The following is a 20,050-nucleotide window of genomic DNA, read 5'->3' as shown; positions in this document are numbered from 1 at the left end:
TTCCATACATCACGACTGGGAAAACCAGTGCTTTAACTATACGGACCTTTGTTGGCAAGGTGATGTCTCTGCTTTTTAAGATGCTGTTATGACCATGGATTCTCTAAATTAAGTTTCCACTTCACAAATAAAGAGGTTGCCACAGACGCCGTTCTCCACCTCGACATTTAATCCCCACAGCAACCCTGTGGGTAGGTCAGGCTGAGAGAAGCAGTGGCTGGCAGCCCCCAAGGGTCATTCCCCCCCCCCCCGTGAGTGAGCTCCCAGTGAGCTGAGTGGGAGGATTTGAATCCGTGACTCTTGGATCCAACACTCAGTGGTGTCCAAACTTTTTTCAAAGAGGGCCAGATTTGATGAAGTGAAGGGCCGTGAGGGCCGACCAAAGTTGTTGAGCTTCTTTTAGGATTGAAGGTGCTGAGGTTTTTTTTAGGATTTTAGCCCAGGTAATAAACTTCCACAGGGGCCGGATTAGGCCCCCAAAATGGACTTTGGACATAACCACCACACCACCACCGTCTCTCTCTTGAGAACTACTTCTTTTGAGTAGCACGTTAAAGCCTGGAAGAATAAGAAAACAAGATAGAAAACTTTTTGTAGCAGAATGGAAACGGTTTACTGAATATTTACAGATAAATTGTAAATAGATAAAAACATTGGCAGGATTATTGTAATAACCTGCAGTTTCATAAAGAAGATGAATAAATGAGCAAATTAAGTTAATTAGGAGATGCAGAAGATACTACAAATAAATTTGAGGAACCGCAGAAAGAGGGGGAAGGAAGTCAAGTTTTGAAATGTCAAAATGATTGTAAAATCAGTGAAATGTATAAACCTGAGAAGCATAAATAAAAAAATTTAAACAAAAATGAAAAAGCAACAACAAGCGAAAGTCCGAACAGTATTGAAAGCTGCTGAACAGGAAAATATTTTTAGTGTCAGCCGCTCTCTGCAAGGTGCATGTTGACGGATTAATGCGCTGTGCACTGAGTACAGAACCATGTGTGCGCACATTAGAGAAGAGAGCGTTCTTTTATTGCTCTGTTGGAAGAAACTCCGAGGGCTGTCTCATCGTCACGGGCTCCGTCCTGAGCCAGGACAACCTCTGCAAACATCCCCACCAAATTCCTGTCCAACCTTTTTCTCCCTTGCAAAAAAAAATAATTAAAAAGCGCCCCCGGGGAAGGAGATTCCACAGCCGCCTCCCTGCGTGAGTCAACTTCGCTTGCTTTTGTGGCACCTGATTCCTGCTTGCGTAGGTTGATCTCCGGGCGCGCGGGGGGGGGGGGCGCTTTTACTTGTGGGGGTTGTTTTGCCCCAATCTGGTTGGTGACATTGCTGGCTACCCAACTGAGCCAGCCTCTGACTCACCCTTGGCCTGCCGCGAGAATCTCTTGGCGGTCACACAGGGTAATAAAACTGTTGCACGCTCGTTCCCCTTGCTTCCTTTTGTGCAAGATGGGCGATTTTTCAGGAGAGAGGGGGAAGGTGAGAACCGCCCGCCCCCCCTTAGTAAGTGACTCACTTCAGCAAAAGGACAGGGCAGGCTGTTGACCTCTGGATAGGAAAGGATTGGAGCCAGTAGAACTTTTTTTATGTATGCAACAACAGCAGCAAGAATACTTATCGCAAAGTATTGGAAGACACAAGATCTACCCACTTTGGAAGAATGGCAGATGAAGCTGATTGACTGTATGGGACTGGCAGAAATGACTGGCAGAATCCAGGATCAGGGAGAAGAGTCGGCAGAAGAAGACTGGGAAAAATTTAAGGACTACTTACAAAAATATTGCAAAATTAAGGAATGTTGAATGATGTTGGATTGAAATTAAGTGGTTTCAAGCTGTAATTATGATAAAATGATTTTTTCTCTGTAAGCAAGAACTTAAAGCGATAATAATTTAAGATTTGGAGATAAGGATTTGCTGTATAAACAACTTAAACTGGGTATACAAGAAGGGGAGGTATGAGGAGGTCGGGGAAATAAGACATGAGAAAATAAGCTATGAAATTTATATGTTTTTAATATTTTTATGTTTGATTTTTCTTTTTGTTTGTTAAAAATTGGAAACTTTAATAAATATCTTTTTTATATATAAAAAAGGAAAGGATTGGAGCCAGAAAGTTTGTGATGGGAGGGCAAGTGCCCTGAGGGTGAAACTGGGGTAGCTCTTGTGAAAATTTCTTTGGGGAAGAGATTTTGATTTAAATCTGCATTTAAAAGCAAACCTGCCTAATCTGCAATTTCTGCGAAACGGGTATGGGACCCGAAGCACAGCCCTCCCTGGAAATTTGCATTTCTCTGAATTTTGCAGGGTAGTATCGAAAAATGCATATAACTAAGGTGAAATGTGGAAAGAATGCAGGAAGAATGTGTTGAATTGGGCGTCGTCGCTTTGCAAAAGCGTGTCCGTTCAGCGAAATCATGTTCTGATGTGGGTTTTAGTGGAAATGCGAAACGAAAATGCATCATGTATAAGGGGAAATGGCTTTGCAAAAAAAAGGTGTCCGTTGGGCAAAATTGCATCAGAAATGTGTGCGTTATGAGAAACTCACACTAAAGTCGTCAATTTGTAGAGTCGGAAGGGACCGAAGGAGTCATTCTAGCCCAGCCCCGTACAATGCTGACGAGTTTTTGTGAGGAGTTAAAAACAAAATCACAAACTGGTGTGGAGAACTGAACTTGAAATGAAAGACTGAAATAAATTTGCAGGTGTCCTTCATCCCTAGCACACATTAACCTTTTCAGTCTGCCAGGAGGGTTTTCTTAAGATCGACCGATCTACAATAGCTTGAGCCATGGAAGCTGCCCAAATTAATGTCATGTATGTTGGCTTGTTTTAGTGTGCTGGTTATCCCCAGCATCGAGTTCGACAAATATTTTCTTTCTTTCTTTTTTAATATATTTTAAATTTTTATTAGTATTTTCCACACGACAACACGAAAAATATCGAAAAATAACAATACACAAAACACAAAAACCAACGTACAAAAAACCCCAAATCCATATCTTACAAGTTAATAATATAAACGCTAAAAAGAAAAACACACTGACTTCCACCAATCCTACAGCACCTCCTTTACCTCTCATTGTGTCTTCCTGTTTCCCTTATCATCTCTATCCTAGCATCTAGATATAAATCTAGATATAAATCTTTTCATCAGTAGGCGGGGAATTCCAAAGTTCCACACTAAGAGATCAATTCCGTACAAATGCAGAATGGAGGGAGGGAGCTGGCCTAGTAGGGGGAAGGTGATGGAAATAATAATAATAATAATAATAATAATAATAATAATAATAATAATAAAATTTATTATTTATACCCCGCCCATCTGGCTGGGCTTCCGTCAAAGGGCCCCGGTGCTCTCTGAGCAAGGAAGCGCCCATAGTTTCGCCCGCCAGATGTCCCCCACCACCCTCTGGCTCTGATGTGCTGGCGCCGTGGCAGCCAGAGACTGATTCGATCTCGGTGCCTGGTGACATAACCATTGTACGGTTAATGAGGATCCCCTGGGAAGGGGATGCGAGCGAGAGACTCGGAGGCCAGCAAAGCTCTTGCTGCTTGGACTCTGCCTTGACGCAGCGGGGGGGAAGCGCTGAAGTCAGTGGTCCCTGCGTGAGATTGTCCTCACAGCCAGCTTTCAAAAGGGAGTTTTCTTATGTACGATTAAATCATAGGGACAGAAGATGCTGAGCTAGTTTTAAGGCGCATTCCTTTCTCCACCTACCCCAGAAGTCCATATGGTCTTGCAATAGCCAACGCAGCACCCTCAGAGAGCCTTGTACTCCAGCGCTGGGGAGGCAGCGGTGCTCAGTGGTTAGGGACAATACGATTTGCCGCCAAGCCAGACCTGTGGGGCCACTTCCGATTTATTGAAAACATTTTACCCCGCTTTTTAACCTTGTTTTGGAGAAAACAATCCCAGGACTACCAAAGATCAGTGGTAAGAACATCCTGAAACCTGGATGTCCCGATATACCTCATCTGGGTGCAAATAGGCATTTTTGGATTTGAATGGGTGGGTATTTGCCTCTAATGCTAGTTATTCACAGAGAAAAACCATGGGTGTTTATTACATGACTACCAATGACTGCTAACCACAATGGCTATGTTTTCCCTTGAAGGTCTGATTTTTAAAAATATTATTATTACAGTGGTACCTTGGTTTACAAACTTAATCCATTCCGGAAGTCCGTTCTTAAACCAAAGCGTTCTTAAACCAAGGCATGCTTTCCCATAGCAGCGGGGGACTCAATTTACAACACACTCAACAGGAAGCGAAATGTGTTCTTAAACCAAGGCAAAGTTCACAAACCGAAACACCTACTTCTGGGTTTGCAGCTTTTTTCTTAATCCAAGTTGTTCATAAACTAAGTTGTTCTTAAACCAAGGTACCACTGTATTATTAATTAGATTCAGCGGTGAGTGCAAGACCTCCACAGCTTGCAGTGAACCTTCCTGTATTCAGTGAAAGGGTCCTCCTTGACTATAAAGCGATGGGGCATTAAAAGCAGGGATATTCCCATCATGCTTTGCTCAGGAACTTTCCTGGAGAGCCTGCCTAACTCAGCACAGCCGCCATCTTCCTGCCTCGCCCACAAACAGCAGCTCCCTGACCATCACTGCCTTGTTTTCCTTTCCAGGTTTCCCTTGGCTTCCATCTCCTTGACTCTCTCCGTGATGATGTTGATGGCCAGCCTCTGCCAAGCCGCCGAGAAGGTGAGTCAGTCTGCAGCAATGGGCTTACTCACGAGCAAAGATCTTTTTTGCAAAGATTAACTACCTTCGCTTGGAGAAATCTATTCCCCAAGTGAAGGCGGTTAACCTTTGCAAAAGTTCTGGACGGAGAATAATAATAGGAGCTGGAGACTGACAGCATGAGAACTCAGAAAAGTGAGGACTAGCGGCTTGGAGTTTGGTAAGAATCTGCCTGCAATCTGATTGCATTAAGGACATCAGAGGAGCTCAGCTGGATCAGGCCAAGGGAACAAGTCCAGTATCCTGTTCCCAGAGTGGCCAGCCAGAAGCACACTAGCAACGCTCTCCCCTCCTTGACTATGTCCAGTTCTCTTTTAAAGCCATCCAAGTTGGGTCCTGCAGCAGTGAGTTCCAAAGTTTAACAATGTGCTGGATGAAAAAGGTCTTTTTCATTTATCTGCCCTGAACCTTCCAGCGTTCATCTTCTTTGGATGTCCACAAGTTCTTTTTGCTCTTTTCAAAACGAGGACTGCCTGAGTCACTCAGCCTCTGGATACAGGTTAAGTGGCCTCCCAGCCCTCAGTTTTCCCCATCTGTAAAATGGGCATAAGAAGAAGCAGCGGGCGGATTCGGCTTGTTGAAATAGTGTTCTCTTTTCCTCCTTGCAAGAACAGGGGGCACACAAACACACACACAGTTTTATTATCTGCAAAACAAAATTTGTTATAGAGTTGTGTGCAGGCTTTTGCCGCATTAATAGAACTGTTATTTTTAACTTTCTTTGTTTTTCCTGCCTCTGTTGAAGCCGGAGCAAGGCAACCAGGAAACTTTAATGGTGGGCAGGAGCTAAAATAATAGGGCTCAAGGCCCCCTCACTCCACACTTTGGGGAAATCCTTTTTCAGTGATAGGAAAATCAAGACTCCAGCTATTTCTGGAAGGTTAAAAGGGAGATCTGTTGCCTCCGGAGGCCTAAACATCGGCCTCAATTGTAATCAAGGCTCTTATTTGTTCCACAATAATAATAATAAAAGCTTGTTGTTGTTTAGTCGTTTAGTCATGTCTGACTCTTCATGACCCCCTGGACCAGAGCCCGCCAGGCACTCCTGTCTTCCACTGCCTCCCGCAGTTTGGTCAAACTCATGCTGGTAGCTTCAAGAACACTGTCCCACCATCTCGTCCTCTGTTGTCCCCTTCTCCTTGTGCCCTCCATCTTTCCCAATATCAGGGTCTTTTCCAGGGAGTCTTCTCTTCTCATGAGGTGGCCAAAGTATTGGAGTCTCAGCTTCAGGATCTGTCCTTCCAGTGAGCACTCAGGGCTGATTTCCTTCAGAATGGAGAGGTTGGATCTTCTTGCAGTCCATGGGACTCTCCAGAGTCTCCTCCAGCATCAGAATTCAAAAGCGTCAATTCTTCGGCGATCAGCCTTCCTTATGATCCAGGTCTCACTTCCATACATCCCTACTGGGAAAGCCATAGCTTTAACTATACAGACCTTTGTCGGCAAGGTGATGTCTCTGCTTTTTAAGATGCTGTCTAGGTTTGTCATTGCTTTTCTCCCAAGAAGCAGGCGTCTTTTAATTTCGTGGCTGCTGTCACCACCTGCAGTGATCATGGAGCCCAAGAAAGTAAAATATCTCACTGCCTCCATTTCTTCCCCTTCTATTTGTCAGGAGGTGATGGGACCAGTGGCCATGATCTTCGTTTTTTTGATGTTGTGCTTCAAATCATAAAAGCTTACAAGCAAGCAAATCCTGAGCATTATCAGCCTTTAGCCTCATCCCCATAACCTGTGAAATGGGCATATTCCAGACCTATCTGGACAACTCAGTTGTGAAGATCATGGCTGACATAAGGAGCCCTGCACTTTTAACAGTGTGGGGAAAACATTCATGAATAAGAAATACTGAACTGAGCAAGGCATATCAGCAGCGGCTCCACCCCCTCGATCATTTTGCTAGCTCTTTTCTGAACCTACAATATCCTTTTCCAAGCGAGGCAACCAGAACTGTCCTCAAAATGCAGTCCTACTATCCATTTGTATAATAGCATTATGATAGTGGCAGTTTTGATTTCGATTCGTTTCCTAATGAACTCTAGCATGGAATCTGCCTTATTCAGGTGTGGTTAAGAAAGTCAAAGGGCATCTTCGGAGCTTAATAATAATATTTATTATTTATACCCTGCCCATCTTGCTGGGCTTCCCCAGTGTGGAAAGCAGAGAGTAGGGAGTTAATGTGGGGCCGGTGTGAAGTTGGCCGGTGGAGCGAGCAGCCCCCTAATATATACATACTTTCCGTAATATAAATATGGCAATCTTGATTAATGACCATCTAAAAACAGAATCCAAAGAGAATCTCGAGATTTGTTCCATCCTTTCATTTCCAATTTAACCTTTTAAATACATGCGCGTAATAAATCAACTCGTCCTTTTGAAAATTATTATTGTGGCCCACGCTTTCTGCCAGGCAGCTGATAAACGTTGGCGTGACTTTGGCATCCATCAGCACTCTCCCAACCAAGTCTTTATCCTTCGGATTAACTGTATCTTTAAAAAGTCCAAGGAATATAGCATCTGGTTCGAAGGATATTCTATATATCCTATAATTCTGTCCCCCACCCCACTCCCAAAATTGGGTTTTTTTTTTCCTTTTCTACAACAGGAATGAGGGACATCTGTGACCCTCCAGGTGGGAGCTGGAATCCAGCAAAATCTGGAGATGGCCAGGCTGAAGGGGGGAGATGTATATGCAAGCCATGGGTGTGGATTCTGAGCCCTCCAGATGTTTCTGGATTCCAGCCCTTAGCAAGCCAGTGGGGGCCGGCTGGGGTCAAGGGTGATGGGAACTGTAGCGCAGCAACATCTGGAGGATGCTAGCACTTAAATAACACAGGGGCCGTCCAGAGAGAGAATAAATCCCAATAACATTTTGGAGAGGGAAACTGGACAAAAACAGCGTATGATTCGAATCGAACGAAACAGAGAGGTTTTGTCCCCCTGCTCTGTGGCGCTTTTCCTCCTCCTCTGTACGTGCAGAAGTGCAGAAGGGGCAAAGCTTTCCCCAAACTGACTCCCCAGGGACGTTTGCCGGCGGCCGGATTTGTTGCTCGCGAAATAAGGCCGCCTTTTTCAGAAGGGGGACAAAGCGAGAGGTTGTTCAAATGAAAGACCCTTCTCTCCGGTCGGCGTGAAAAGAAGCATCTCAGTTTATTTCTCTCTGGGTCGTATGCGCTGCGTCAGCTTGGACCAGTGTGCGTTGAGCATCTGGGCTCAATTTTCTAGATGTTGATTTTGTAACTTTAGACGGAGACCCTGGAAGGCGGTGGTTTGGGGTGTTGCATCACGGACGAAATGGAAAGCAGGAAAAAGTAGCCCCCAAAGGCCTTTCTGATGAGTATCGCTGGTGGAATCAGAACGGGGAATTATTCCAGCCAGAGGTGGAAAGTCCTTCCTCCTTGTGCTTGGGGTCAATCATCACCTCTTAATTTTTTATTTTATTTTTTTACATAGGAAATTACTATCTGTACAACAAACCTGTAAGGTAGACTGTTGATATTCTGGTTTTTACAGACACAGGCTCACAGCTGAGAGATAACCCTACTTGGGGACTTCCCTGGCTTTTTTCTGGCCCACATAGGACCAGTCTGGATAGTTAGCCTTGGTGAAGACTTGACATTTTCATCCCCAAAAAAGTTTTTGCGTTTCTGCTGAAATGAGGCTGCATTTTAACGTTGTATTTTAATCTTGTTTTTAAGTTGTATTTCCGTCCTGAGCCTGGTCTTGGCTGGGGAGGGCGGGGTATAAATAATAATAATAATAATAATAATAATAATAATAATAATAATAATAATAATTTATTATTTATACCCCGCCCATCTGGCTGGGTTTCCCCAGCCACTCTGGGCGGCTTCCAAAAGAATATTAAAATACTGTGATACATCAAACATTAAAAGCTTCCCTAAACAGGGCTGCCTTCAGATGTCTTCTAAAAGTTTGGTAGTTGTTGTTCTCTTTGACATCTGGTGGGAGGGCGTTCCACAGGGAGGGCGCCACTACCGAGAAGGCCCTCTGCCTGGTTCCCTGGAACTTGGCTTCTCGCAGTGAGGGAACCACCAGAAGGCCCTCAGAGCTGGACCTCAGTGTCCGGGTAGAACGATGGAGGTGGAGACGCTCCTTCAGGTCTACTGGACTGAGGCCGTTTAGGGCTTTAAAGGTCAGCACCAATACTTTGAATTGTGCTCAGAAATGTACTGGGAGCCAATGTAGGTCTTTCAGAACCAGTGTTATATGGTCTCAGCGGCCGCTCCCAGTCACCAGTCTGGCTGCTGCATTCTGGATTAGTTGTAGTTTCCGGGTCACCTTCAAAGGTAGCCCCACGTAGAGCACATTGCAGTAGTCCAAGCGGGAGATAACCAGAGCATGCACCACTCTGGCGAGGCAGTCCGCGGGCATATAGGGTCTCAGCCTACGTACCAGATGGAGCTGGTACACAGCTGCCCTGGACACGGATTTAACCTGTGCCTCCATGGACAGCTGTGAGTCCAAAATGACTCCCAGGCTGCGCACCTGGTCCTTCAGGGGCACAGTTACCCCATTCAGGACCAGGGAATCCTCCACACCTGCCCGCCTCCTGTCCCCCAGAAATGTATTATTATTATTATTATTATTATTATTTATTATTACAGCCTGCCGTCTTTGTAGGTCTGAGGCAGAGCGCCTGTTTGGCATGCAGAATGTATCGGGAAGTTTTTAATGCATGATGTTTTATTATGTTTTTATATTTTGCTGTAAGCCGCCCAGAGTGGCTGGGAAAACCCAGCCAGATGGGTGGGGTATAGATAATGAAATTATTATTTTTATTAGTAACGTTCCTGGTAGTCATCCCTGTAAACTCCAGTTAGAATTATCTCAGGTAGCCAATGATTCCCTGTTTATTTCGTTAAACTGTGGAACTGACTCCTGCAGGACAGTGACGGATGCCAGTGTGGTCGGCTTTAAAAAAAGAGGGTACGAATTCATAGAGGCTGCTAGCCATTGATAACCTTCTTGACTCCCTCTCTAAAAACCAGCTTCTGGTTCAGCGTGCAGCCTCAGTTTCCCATTTCTTACAACCAGTTTGGGTGGCGCTGGCCCTCCTCTCAGCTTCCTCCTCAATCTCAGTGTCGCCCCTTGCAGAACTCAGCAGAGAGCAGGATGGGAACAAAGACTTAGAATCACAGAACCACAGTCGGGTGGGACCCCGTGGGATCATCTAGTCCAACCCCAGGCAACGCTGTAAAGAGCCCTCGAAAATTGGCCACCCAACCTCTGATTAAACGCCTCCAAGTGAAGGAAAGTCCATCACCTTCCAAGGAAGTCCGTTCCCCTGTCTGTCTTTTCTTCGCCTGGCTAAACATACTCAACTCCCTCAAAAATCAAAATTACTTGGCTCTGACTGTCATTAGTTGTGGCGCCCCCTAACTGTTGGGCTCGTCAACTTTTGCCCTCTCCCCAGTCCTGACGGGCAGCAGCCACCCCTGCAAGAGCCTGATTGGTCCATCTGAACCTCCACATTCAGAGGAAGTTTACCTCTGAAAACCAATTGTGGCGGCAATAATAATAATAATAATAATAATAATAATAATAATTTCATTTATACCCTGCCAGAGCCGGGCTTAGGGCGGCTAACACCAGTAAAATGACAATAGAAACATAATGGGGACGACGACCCAATTTAAAATACAGGTTAAAATGCAATTTAAAATGCAGCCTCATTTTAAAAGTAGCCCATAGATCAAAACCATAAGGGGAGGGGAAAACGTAAGGGTCAGACTGAGTCCAAACCAAAGGCCAGGCAGAACAGCTCTGTCTTGCAGGCCCTGTGGAAAGATGTCAAGTCCCGCAGGGCCCTGGTCTCTTGTGACAGAGCGTTCCACCAAGTCGGGGCCAGTACTGAAAAGGCCCTGGCTCTAGTTGAGACCAGTCTAACCACCTTGTGACTTGGGACCTCCAAAGTGTTGTCATTTGTGGACCTTAAGGGTCCTCCGTGGGTCAGACCAGGAGAGGCGGTCTCGTGGGTCCAAGGGCTTTAAAAGTCAAAACCAGACCTTAAACCTGACCCTGTGCTCCACCGGCAAATAACCCACAATCCTTTTGAGTGCCTTTTAGAGCAAAAGTACCCCAGGTTCCCTTTCGCCCGACGGACTGGAGCCTCTGTTATCTTCCGCCCCAGCGCTATCTCTCCCTGTGACCTGGTCCCCTACCCCACACTGCCAAGGATTTGGGTTACAGAGCACGCCAGCCTTTACACATTATTAATAATTTCCTTTTTTGGCTGAAAAATGTGCCCTGTCCAGACCTCTCCAGCTCTGTGCATCCGCGACGCCCTCGCCCAGTGAGGGAGGGAACCAGCTGCCCGGTCAGACGGTCAGCAGCTGGGAAGGATCTCCTGGCACCCAGGACAGTTCTTTCTGTGTCTCTTTGGAACAGGGAGGAAATAATTCTGGCAAGCGGGTAGCCAGTTTGGATCGGGAAAAGGCAGAGACCCTTTCCCCTCCTCCCCAGCAAGGCGAAAGTTATAGGAACACGATTGGGGTTTTTTTTTGTACAGAGTGGTGTGGTGCAATGGTTAGAGCACTGGATTTGGACCTGAGGGAGATCACTTGGCTAGAACAACAACAACAACAACAACAACAACAACTTACTTATACCCTGCCCATCTGGCCGGGCCTCCCCAGCCACTCTGGGCGGCTTCCAACAAAATATTAAAATACAGTAATGCATTAAACGCTTCCCTAAACAGGGCTGCCTTCAGATGTCCTCTGAAAGTCTGGTAGTTGATTTTTAAAGGTACAGTGGTACCTCAGGTTACATACGCTTCAGATTACAGACTCCGCTAACCCAGAAATAGTGCTTCAGGTTAAGAACTTTGCTTCAGGATGAGAACAGAAATCGTGCTCCGGCAGCGCGGCAGCAGCAGGAGGCCCATTAGCTAAAGTGGTGCTTCCGGTTAAGAACAGTTTCAGGTTAAGAACGGACCTCTGGAACGAATTAAGTACTTAACCTGAGGTACCACTGTAAAAGTAAGCGTGATTTTAAAAAAAGGTTAAAAATTATGATATATGTAAACTGCTAAAGATGAGGTAAAATGAAAATCAGATGGGGGGACTTGGGGAAGCTCACCTAACAATGTTTAGAAAAATGAGGATAAGACAAGAATTTGTATTTTTTTCTGTTTGTGTTGTTTAGTTGTGTTATAAAATGAATAAAAAATTGGGGGACGGGGACAACAACTTAAACTGCCATTCTTCTCTGGGAGGGACTTTTTTTCCATCTCGGGCTCTTCTTCCATACGTGGAGAAGGAACGATGGGTGGCAAAGGGTGGTGAGTTCCGGTCCCGGCAAGGGCCACCCCACTGACGATGTCTCCCTGCTTCTTCCACCCTCAGGTCCCCCGCAGGAGACCTCGCCAGGCCACTGAGGACGACGGCCCCGGGAGTCGGATGCCCGGCCTGTGGAGCGCCTGGGCATCGTGGTCAGCCTGCTCGCAGCCCTGCGGCCTGGGGGTGATGGAAAGGACTCGTGCGTGCCAGTCCCCGTACCAGCGCGTCGCCTGGGCTGGCCGGCCGGAGCTGGCCCCGCAGCCGCTGTACCCTCCGCAGGCCCACGAGAACCGGCCCGCTAGCCCTTACCCGGGCCGGCCATCCTACCCTCTCCACACCGAGGGCAGTGCCAGGCCGGGTCTGCCCTTCCACGGCTCAGCCCTGACCCTCCACGGCCAGGCCCAGCCGCCTCGCACCCCGCGCCTCGGACCCCAGAACCGCCACACCCGCCACCAGGCGCTCCCGGCCGAGGAACTGCCCTCACGAGACGCCGTCGCGCCCCATCATGGCCGCCGGAGGGACCCTGCTCCCGCGCAGGAGGCTGGGGTCCACCCGCCGAGGCCTCGGGGGAACCAGGAATCTCACCGGAACCCCAACCAGCCCTTCCGGCACAGTGCAGCTGCCCGGACCCCCGTTCGGGATGCCATCCCCTTGTTCAAACCCCTGAGGACGGACAGCCCTGAGGCGGGCTTGAGCCCTGACCGGCCGCGCCACGGTGGTCAAGGGGACGGTGACCCCCGCAGCTGGGCTGCTTCTCCTACGCCGGAGTCGCCGGCAGCCCGGAGGTGAGTTTGGGGTCTGGTTTAGGGTGGGTCTGGACCCTGATTAAAACAAAATACGAGGCTTGGCCAGCAAGACTTTGGGAGGAAGTGTAGATCATAATCTGTCACACCCTGGCCCAGGCCCCTTTTATTACCGTATTTTTCGCCCTATAGGACGCACTTTTTCCCCTCCAAAAATGAAGGGGAGATGTGTGTGCGTCCTATGGGGCGAATGCAGGCTTTCGCTGAAGCCTGGAGAGCGAGAGGTGCGCACCGATCCCTCTTGCTCTCCAGGCTTCAGGAAGCTATCCGCAAGCCGCACGCGCCCGGCGGGAGGTCCCGCCAGGCACGCAAGGCTTGGGGCGGCAGCCTGTTCTGGGGGCTGGGGGAAGCTCAGGCTTCCCCTGCGCCAGCCCCCCGCGCCTGGGGGGAATTTTTTTCTCTCCTTTATTCCCCCCCCCCCCCGAAAAAACTAGGTGCGTCCTATAGGGCGAGAGCCAGTGTGGTGTAGTGGTTAAGAGCGGTAGTCACGTAATCTGGGGAACCGGGTTCGCATCTCCGCTCCTCCCCATGCAGCTGCTGGGTGACCTTGGGCCAGTCACACTTCTCTGAAGTCTCTCAGCCCCACTCACCTCACAGAGTGTTTGTTGTGGGGGAGGAAGGGAAAGGAGAATGTGAGCCACTTTGAGACTCCTTAAAGGGAGTGAAAGGCGGGATATCAAATCCAAACTCCTCTTCTTCTTCTTCTTCTTCTTCTTCTTCTTCTTCTTCTTCTATGGGGCGGTGCGTCCTATGGGGCGAAAAATACGGTAACAAAAGAACTTTTAACACAGCGTTTGTAGGAACCAATCAGATTTCCTCTGAGCATTTCAAAAAACCCACCACGTGGGGACCAGTTACCGTATTTTTCGCTCCATAAGACTCACCTGACCATAAGACGCACCTAGTTTTTGGAGGGGAAATGCAAGGGGGAAAATATTCTTTAAAGGGAGCGCTGAGCAGAGCCTGTACGCATCAGCAAGTATGATGTCCAACACTGAACAGTGATTCCGGATATTTGGAATGAATGTATATAAATGAAAATATCAAATGGTGTGGAACAGTGCTCATGTAATAATGTAGTCACATAAGATGGGTTTATGAAGCAATTCTGTATCCTCCCACCACTCTGACGAAGAATTCTACGAAACAGTAGGCAATATCCGAAATCACTGTTCAGTGTTGGACATTAGCTGAATACACAAAGCTTCACAGCTTGTCTTTCATTGTACAAAGTCTGGTACCTCGCTTCATTTAAAGATTTTCAGAGACTTTTAGACTGAAGATTTCATTTTGTACTTATTATGGTTTGAAGGAATTCTCTAAAGATTGTCTATTGCGTATGTGCACGGCCATCATGTTGCCTAGACACTGCTGACGTTCTCTTTGCAACTCAGGGCTTTGTTTGGTTTCAAATTCACATTGTGGCACTTTGCCCCCTCAGGTCCCGGGTTCGAGAGGCGATCAAGCCAGGCAAATACGGCTACGGGAAGCTGCCGTTCGCCTTGCCCCTCCACACAGACGTGGCCGAGGGGGTCCAGCCCCGATTCAAGAGGCACCACGGGGGCAGAGGCGGGGAGCCCCCGTCCCCTCCTCCCCCTCCTCCTCCCCCACCTTCGAAAAAACAGAGGCGCAAAGCTGTCCGCTCTTCCTCCCGTGAGGAAGAGGAGCAGGAGGAAACTGGCCGGGAGAAGAGGCCCCTGAGCTCCAGGGCCGGACCCAGGACCCCCCTGAAGCCAAAACAGCCTCTGCTGGCGGACGCTGCTGCCCAGCCCCACACACAGGCTGGTGAGGGGGTGAAGAGTCATTTGGGGCACAGCCACTCAGAGGTTCATGGGCATATGGCAAACGGAGGGGGCACGGCGGACACAGAGCAGCCCACGGAACCGGGTACGGCCACGCCGCAGAAGAGCGAATCTTCGGGGGAAGCAGAGCATCGTGGGAAGGCAGGAAAAAGCTCTCCAGGGTCGCACGGCGAGGCTCACCAGCCAGGGGGCGCCATAGCACCTTCAGGGAACCAGCATCTCCCAGAATCCTCTGCAAGGCCCCACGAGAAGCATCTCCCAGAATCCTCTGCAAGGCCCCATGAGAAGCAGCTCCCAGAATCCTCTGGAAGGTCCCACGAGAAGCATCTCCCAGAATCCTCTGCAAGGCCCCACGAGAAGCAGCTCCCAGAATCCTCTGCAAGGCCCCATGAGAAGCAGCTCCCAGAATCCTCTGGAAGGTCCCACGAGAAGCATCTCCCAGAATCCTCTGCAAGGCCCCACGAGAAACAGCTCCCAGAATCCTCTGCAAGGCCCCATGAGAAGCAGCTCCCAGAATCCTCTGCAAGGTCTCACGAGACGCCTGAAGTGGCAGAGAGTTCCACGGGCAGCTCAGTCCCCACGTCGGAAGGCGGCGGAGAGGGAGGCGGCCACCCCACAGCGGCCGTGACGCATTCCTCCTCTCTGGGGCCGTCCGTGGCTGGCAGCCCCCTTCCCCATGCGCAGGGGGAGCTGCGGCTGACCCACCACATCCTCAGAAACAACGGCTCCGCTGCCAAGAGGAAGGGGCCTGGGGCGGGCAAGAGCCACCGGGCCACGCCAGAGCCGCCCCGCCGCCCGGAGAGCCGCTCCGTGGCGCAGCCTGATGGGGCGGGACACGCGAACCGCTCGCCCCACGGGCAATCCCGGTCGCGGAACCAGAGGCAGAACGAGCACCAGGGGGGCGGCCAGGGCAGGCGGCCGTCGCACAGCCTCTTTGTGGACCAGCCCGTGGCTCCTCGTCCTGCGGAGCCGGACATTTGGCTGCTGCACCGGGGCAACCCTGTTCAGTTCCACGCCAGGGGGCAGCCGGGAGGGGTGCGCCCGGGTGGCGAAGTGCCTCAGTGGAACCTCTACTACCCTGGCACCGAGACCTTCCACTGCGAAGGAGAGAGCAAGCAGTTCAAGGCTTGCAGGCAAGAGGTAAGAGATCGGGGTGGGGCTTTTCCGCCCTATAGCAGGGGCTCCCTAATTGTGGTCCACCGGTGGCCTGCGTGCTTCATTTTAATGTATTTTTAATCTTTGTTGGAGACGCGGGTGGCGCTGTAGGTTAAACCACAGAGCCTAGGACTTGCCGATCAGAAGGTCAGCAGTTCGAATCCCCGAGACGGCGTGAGCTCCTGTTGCTCGTCCCTGCTCCTGCCAACCTAGCAGTTCGAAAGCACGTCAAAGTGCAAGTAGATAAATAGGTACCGCTCTGGTGCGAAGGTAAACGGCATTTCTTTGTGCTGCTCTGGTTCGCCAGAAGCGGCTTAGTCATGCTGGCCACATGACCCGGAAGCTGTATGCCGGCTCCCTCGGCCAATAAAGCGAGATGAGCGCCGCAGCCCCAGAGTCGGCCACGACTGGACCTAATGGTCAGGGGTCCCTTTACCTTTAATCTTTGTTGGAAGCCGGCCAGAGTGGCTGGAGAAACCCAGCCAGATGGGCGGGGTACAAATAAATTATTATTATTATTATTATTATTATTATTATTATTATTATTATTATTTGGGTGGCCTTTGACATGCCTGAAGAACAGGGCAGCAGTAGCTGTGAGCAGGGGCTGCTCCATTCTTCTCAAATTGTTTTGTCCACCCAGAAAGTGAGCAGCAATGGAGCAGAAGCATCAGATGTAGGAGCTTTTTGAAAGCAGTGGAGAGGATCAGCAGCGTAGACGGGAGGCGAGAATGAAAGGAGTTTAATTTTAATTCACGGGTGTATATTCCTTGTATTGTGCTTTGCTGTATTGCAGTTTGAATTCCTCGGACTTCAAATTGCGGTACAGTGAGACCTCAGTTTTCAAACGTAATCCGCTCCGGAAGACCGTTCGAGTTCTAATACGTTCGAAAACCGAAAACTCAACACGGAAGCCTCAGTACGGAAGCTGCATTGCATGTTCAACTTCCGAGGCGTGTTCGAAAACCGAAGCGTTAATAATAATAATAATAATAATAATAATAATAATAATAATAATAATTAATATTTATACCCCGTCCATCTGGCCGGACTTCCCCAGCCACTCTGGGCGGCTTCCAACAAAATATTAAAATACAGTAATGCATCAAACATTAAAAGCTTCCCTAAACAAGGCTGCCTTCAGATGTCTTCTAAAAGTCTGGTAGTTGTTCTCTTTGACATTTGGTGGGAGGGCGTTCCACAGGGTGGGTGCCACCACCGAGAAGGCCCTCTGCCTGGTTCCCTGTTACTTCACTTCTTGGAGTGAGGCAACCGCAGAAGGCTCTCGGAGCTGGACCTCAGCGTCTGGGCAGAATGGTGGGGGTGGTTTACTTCTGGGTTTATGGCGTTATAAAACCAAAACGCTCATTGACGTTCGGAAACCGAGGTACCACTGTAAACAAAAGTACGGTATCCAGGAAGCAATAAAAATGCAACTCAAAATTGCACAGCATCTAGCGCAGTGCATTGTAATCGGTACAAGAGGCAGAAAAAAATCATTAAGTGGTCTGCCAAGACTCGTTTTATCATTCTTACAGTCTGGTGGCGTACCCAAAAAATTAGCAGAATGGGCTGGAAGTAGCAGGGGTGAAGAGACACTTGAAAGGAGTGGAGGGTGTTAGCAGCAAAGTTAACGGGAGGCTAGAATTAAGGAGTTTAATTTTAATGAATAGATATTCCTCCTATTGCATTTTACTCTGTTAGTTGTGTTTTACTGCAAAACAGCCCTGATTCAGCTAATTGGGCTCCTTACATCCCGAGTTCAGAAGCTGGTGCTCAAACTGTTGTTTATTTGCTGATGATGAGGGCGTACCCAGCACACATTTAAAGCACGCTTTCTATCCCCAAAGAACCTGGGAACTGTAGTTCGCAAAGGGTGCTGGGGATTGCAGCTCTGGGGGGAACTACAGTTCCCCGTATTCTTTAGGGAGGGTGCTTGAAATGTATGGGGTGTATGTACACAGCCTAAGACTTTCAGAAACGTACGGTTCAGTCTCCTGTTTTTTTACTTGTCTTGTAAACAAAGAGTTTTCGAACAGTGATGGGAAACAGACCTCTTTGTTCAGAGAGATGGCTCTGGTGAATTCTTAGGGACTAGAGCCATGGGCGTTTTGCGTGGCTGCTTCCAAGCTTTCCTGTTTGGCCCGTTGGGACCAGACAAACAGCTGCCTACAAGTTGGGGGGGATTATTTGTAGAAGAGGAAGGCTGCCCGTGAATAAGTACAACTTGGAATTAAACACACTTTGGCCCTTTCCTCTTTAACTCTGCTGGATCCTATTCCTAACTTTGAGCCATTCTGGAAGGCCTAGTGGTTAGAGCAAGGAGTGTGTGTGTGTGTGTGTGTGTGTGTGTGTGTGTGTGTGATGATCTTTCAGAGATGACCTGTGGCTGGAGGCAAGCGATTATTTTTTTAAGAGATCCAGAGGGGCATCATTTGCTAGATTTTTCTCATTTTATTTTCAGCTGCTCTTGACTCCGGTCAAACAGATCCAACAGGTTTTGGAATCTACACAAAAGCCTACACAACCTGTTTATCCACACACAGCAAACCACTTTTAATGCACTGGGAGGAGGCGGAAAGGGAATGTTTCACCCCAATCCTATATGACCTCTCTGGGCGTCCAGCTTCTCTGTAGATAATGCTTCTATTGTTACCGGCCCTTTGAAGTGAGCAGGAGATAAACTCGTGATTGAATTTCCTGCTTAATTTCCCAAACCTCCTTTATCGTTAGTACGAGGGCAGCGCTTTTGTGCTTTTTACGACGGGTGGGAAACCAAACACCAAAAACGTCCACGTTTTCAAAGACTGTTCGGACAACAGCCATTAATGAATTTGCTCTTAGAAAAGTTTATTAGGATGCATTGACCTGATAAAACCGGTTTCAAGGGTCTTAATTTCCTTTCTTCCCTCCCGACAATAATCAGAGCGGCCTTGCGGCTTGGAGGATGCGAGTTCGAATCCCTGCTTTGATCGTGAAACTTATTGGATGCCCTGGGGCCTGCTTTTCTCTCTGTCTGTTTCTTTCTCTCTTTGGACCTACCTGCAAGGTTGTTACATGGATGAAAGGCGGTCTCATTTTGTGTGTGTCCCTCAGAGACTAAAATCCAACACATTTCTACTCAGAAAAGACCCACTGGATTCAATGGGCCTGCGTTAGCTATGTCCATCAATTTTAATGGGTCTACACTGAGTAACGTGGGATATAACGCAATGTAAGGGCTGTACGCAAATGTGTCAAATGACATCCTTTCTCCGAACTGGGAAGTAAGAAGTTTTGCTATATCTCAAGTTCATCTTTTTAAAATCTAGGAATAATCTCTCTCTCTCTCTCTCTCTCTCTCTCTCTCTCTCTCTCTCTCTCTCTCTGCCCGCCCGGCCCTCCCCCTTTTCCTTTCGCAGCCATGCCCGCCCGATCGACCTGATCCTCGGGCCGTCCAGTGTGCGGCATACAACAACCAGGAGTTCATGGGACGCCTGTACCAGTGGGAGCCCTTCACGGACGGTAAGAGTCCCACCTCTCCAAATTTTAAGGTTGCCCCAAACCTATTTTCAAATTACGAGTGACTGCCCCAGCTGTTGGTCTGCTGCCTTTGACAGCTGGCCGTACATCTTGTGTCAGTGAGTTCCGCAGTTGACCCGCAGTGCATGAAGACATGCTTCCAGCTGCTCGATGCTTTGTTGCTATGCTTTGCATGGTCCAGAGAAGGCAGGGCAGGAGCAGAAAGCTGGCGTGTTGTGTTGTGTTGTTGTGTTGTGTTGGTGCTGACCTTTAAAGCCCTTAAACGGCCTCGGTCCAGTAGACCTGAAGGAGCGTCTCCACCCCCATCGTTCAGCCCGGACACGGAGGTCCAGCGCCGAGGGCCTTCTGGCAGTTCCCTCATTGCGAGAAGTGAAGTTACAGGGAACCAGGCAGAGGGCCTTCTCGGTAGTGGCGCCCGCCCTGTGAAACGCCCTCCCATCAGATCTCAAGGAAATAAGCAGCTATCTTAGTTTTAAAAGACATATGAAGGCAGCCCTGTTTAGGGAAGTTTTTAATATTTAATGCTGTATTGTTTTTAACACTCGATTGGGAGCTTCCCAGATTGGCTGGGGAAACTCAACCAGGTGGGTGGGGTATAAATAAATTATTATTATTATTATTATTATTATTATTATTATTAGTCAAGGAAAAGGATCAGGAGATAGGCAGAGCCCTTGCCTCGCATTTCCCCACCGAAATGAGCTGTGTAT

General features: G+C 48.5%; 1 protein-coding gene across 3 annotated transcripts in view; it reads left to right on the top strand.

Moving 5' to 3' along the window:
* Positions 1-20,050, top strand: part of ADAMTSL4 (ADAMTS like 4) — a 77,733-nt gene that overhangs the window by 33,829 nt on the left and 23,854 nt on the right. For all 3 annotated transcript variants that reach the window (XM_083476932.1, XM_083476933.1, XM_083476934.1), the window contains 4 exons: positions 4,643-4,718; positions 12,125-12,843; positions 14,303-15,803; positions 19,220-19,322. In XM_083476932.1, coding sequence (XP_083333058.1) covers positions 4,643-4,718; positions 12,125-12,843; positions 14,303-15,803; positions 19,220-19,322 — 2,399 coding nt within the window. The remainder of the gene's footprint in view (positions 1-4,642; positions 4,719-12,124; positions 12,844-14,302; positions 15,804-19,219; positions 19,323-20,050) is intronic.

Source organism: Podarcis liolepis (genome assembly GCF_965112155.1).
Source record: "Podarcis liolepis genome assembly, chromosome: 15".
In the NCBI taxonomy this organism is placed as follows: domain Eukaryota; kingdom Metazoa; phylum Chordata; class Lepidosauria; order Squamata; family Lacertidae; genus Podarcis; species Podarcis liolepis.
The sequence above is the reverse complement of the archived record's forward strand: the minus strand, read 5'-3'. Positions and strand labels throughout refer to the sequence as shown.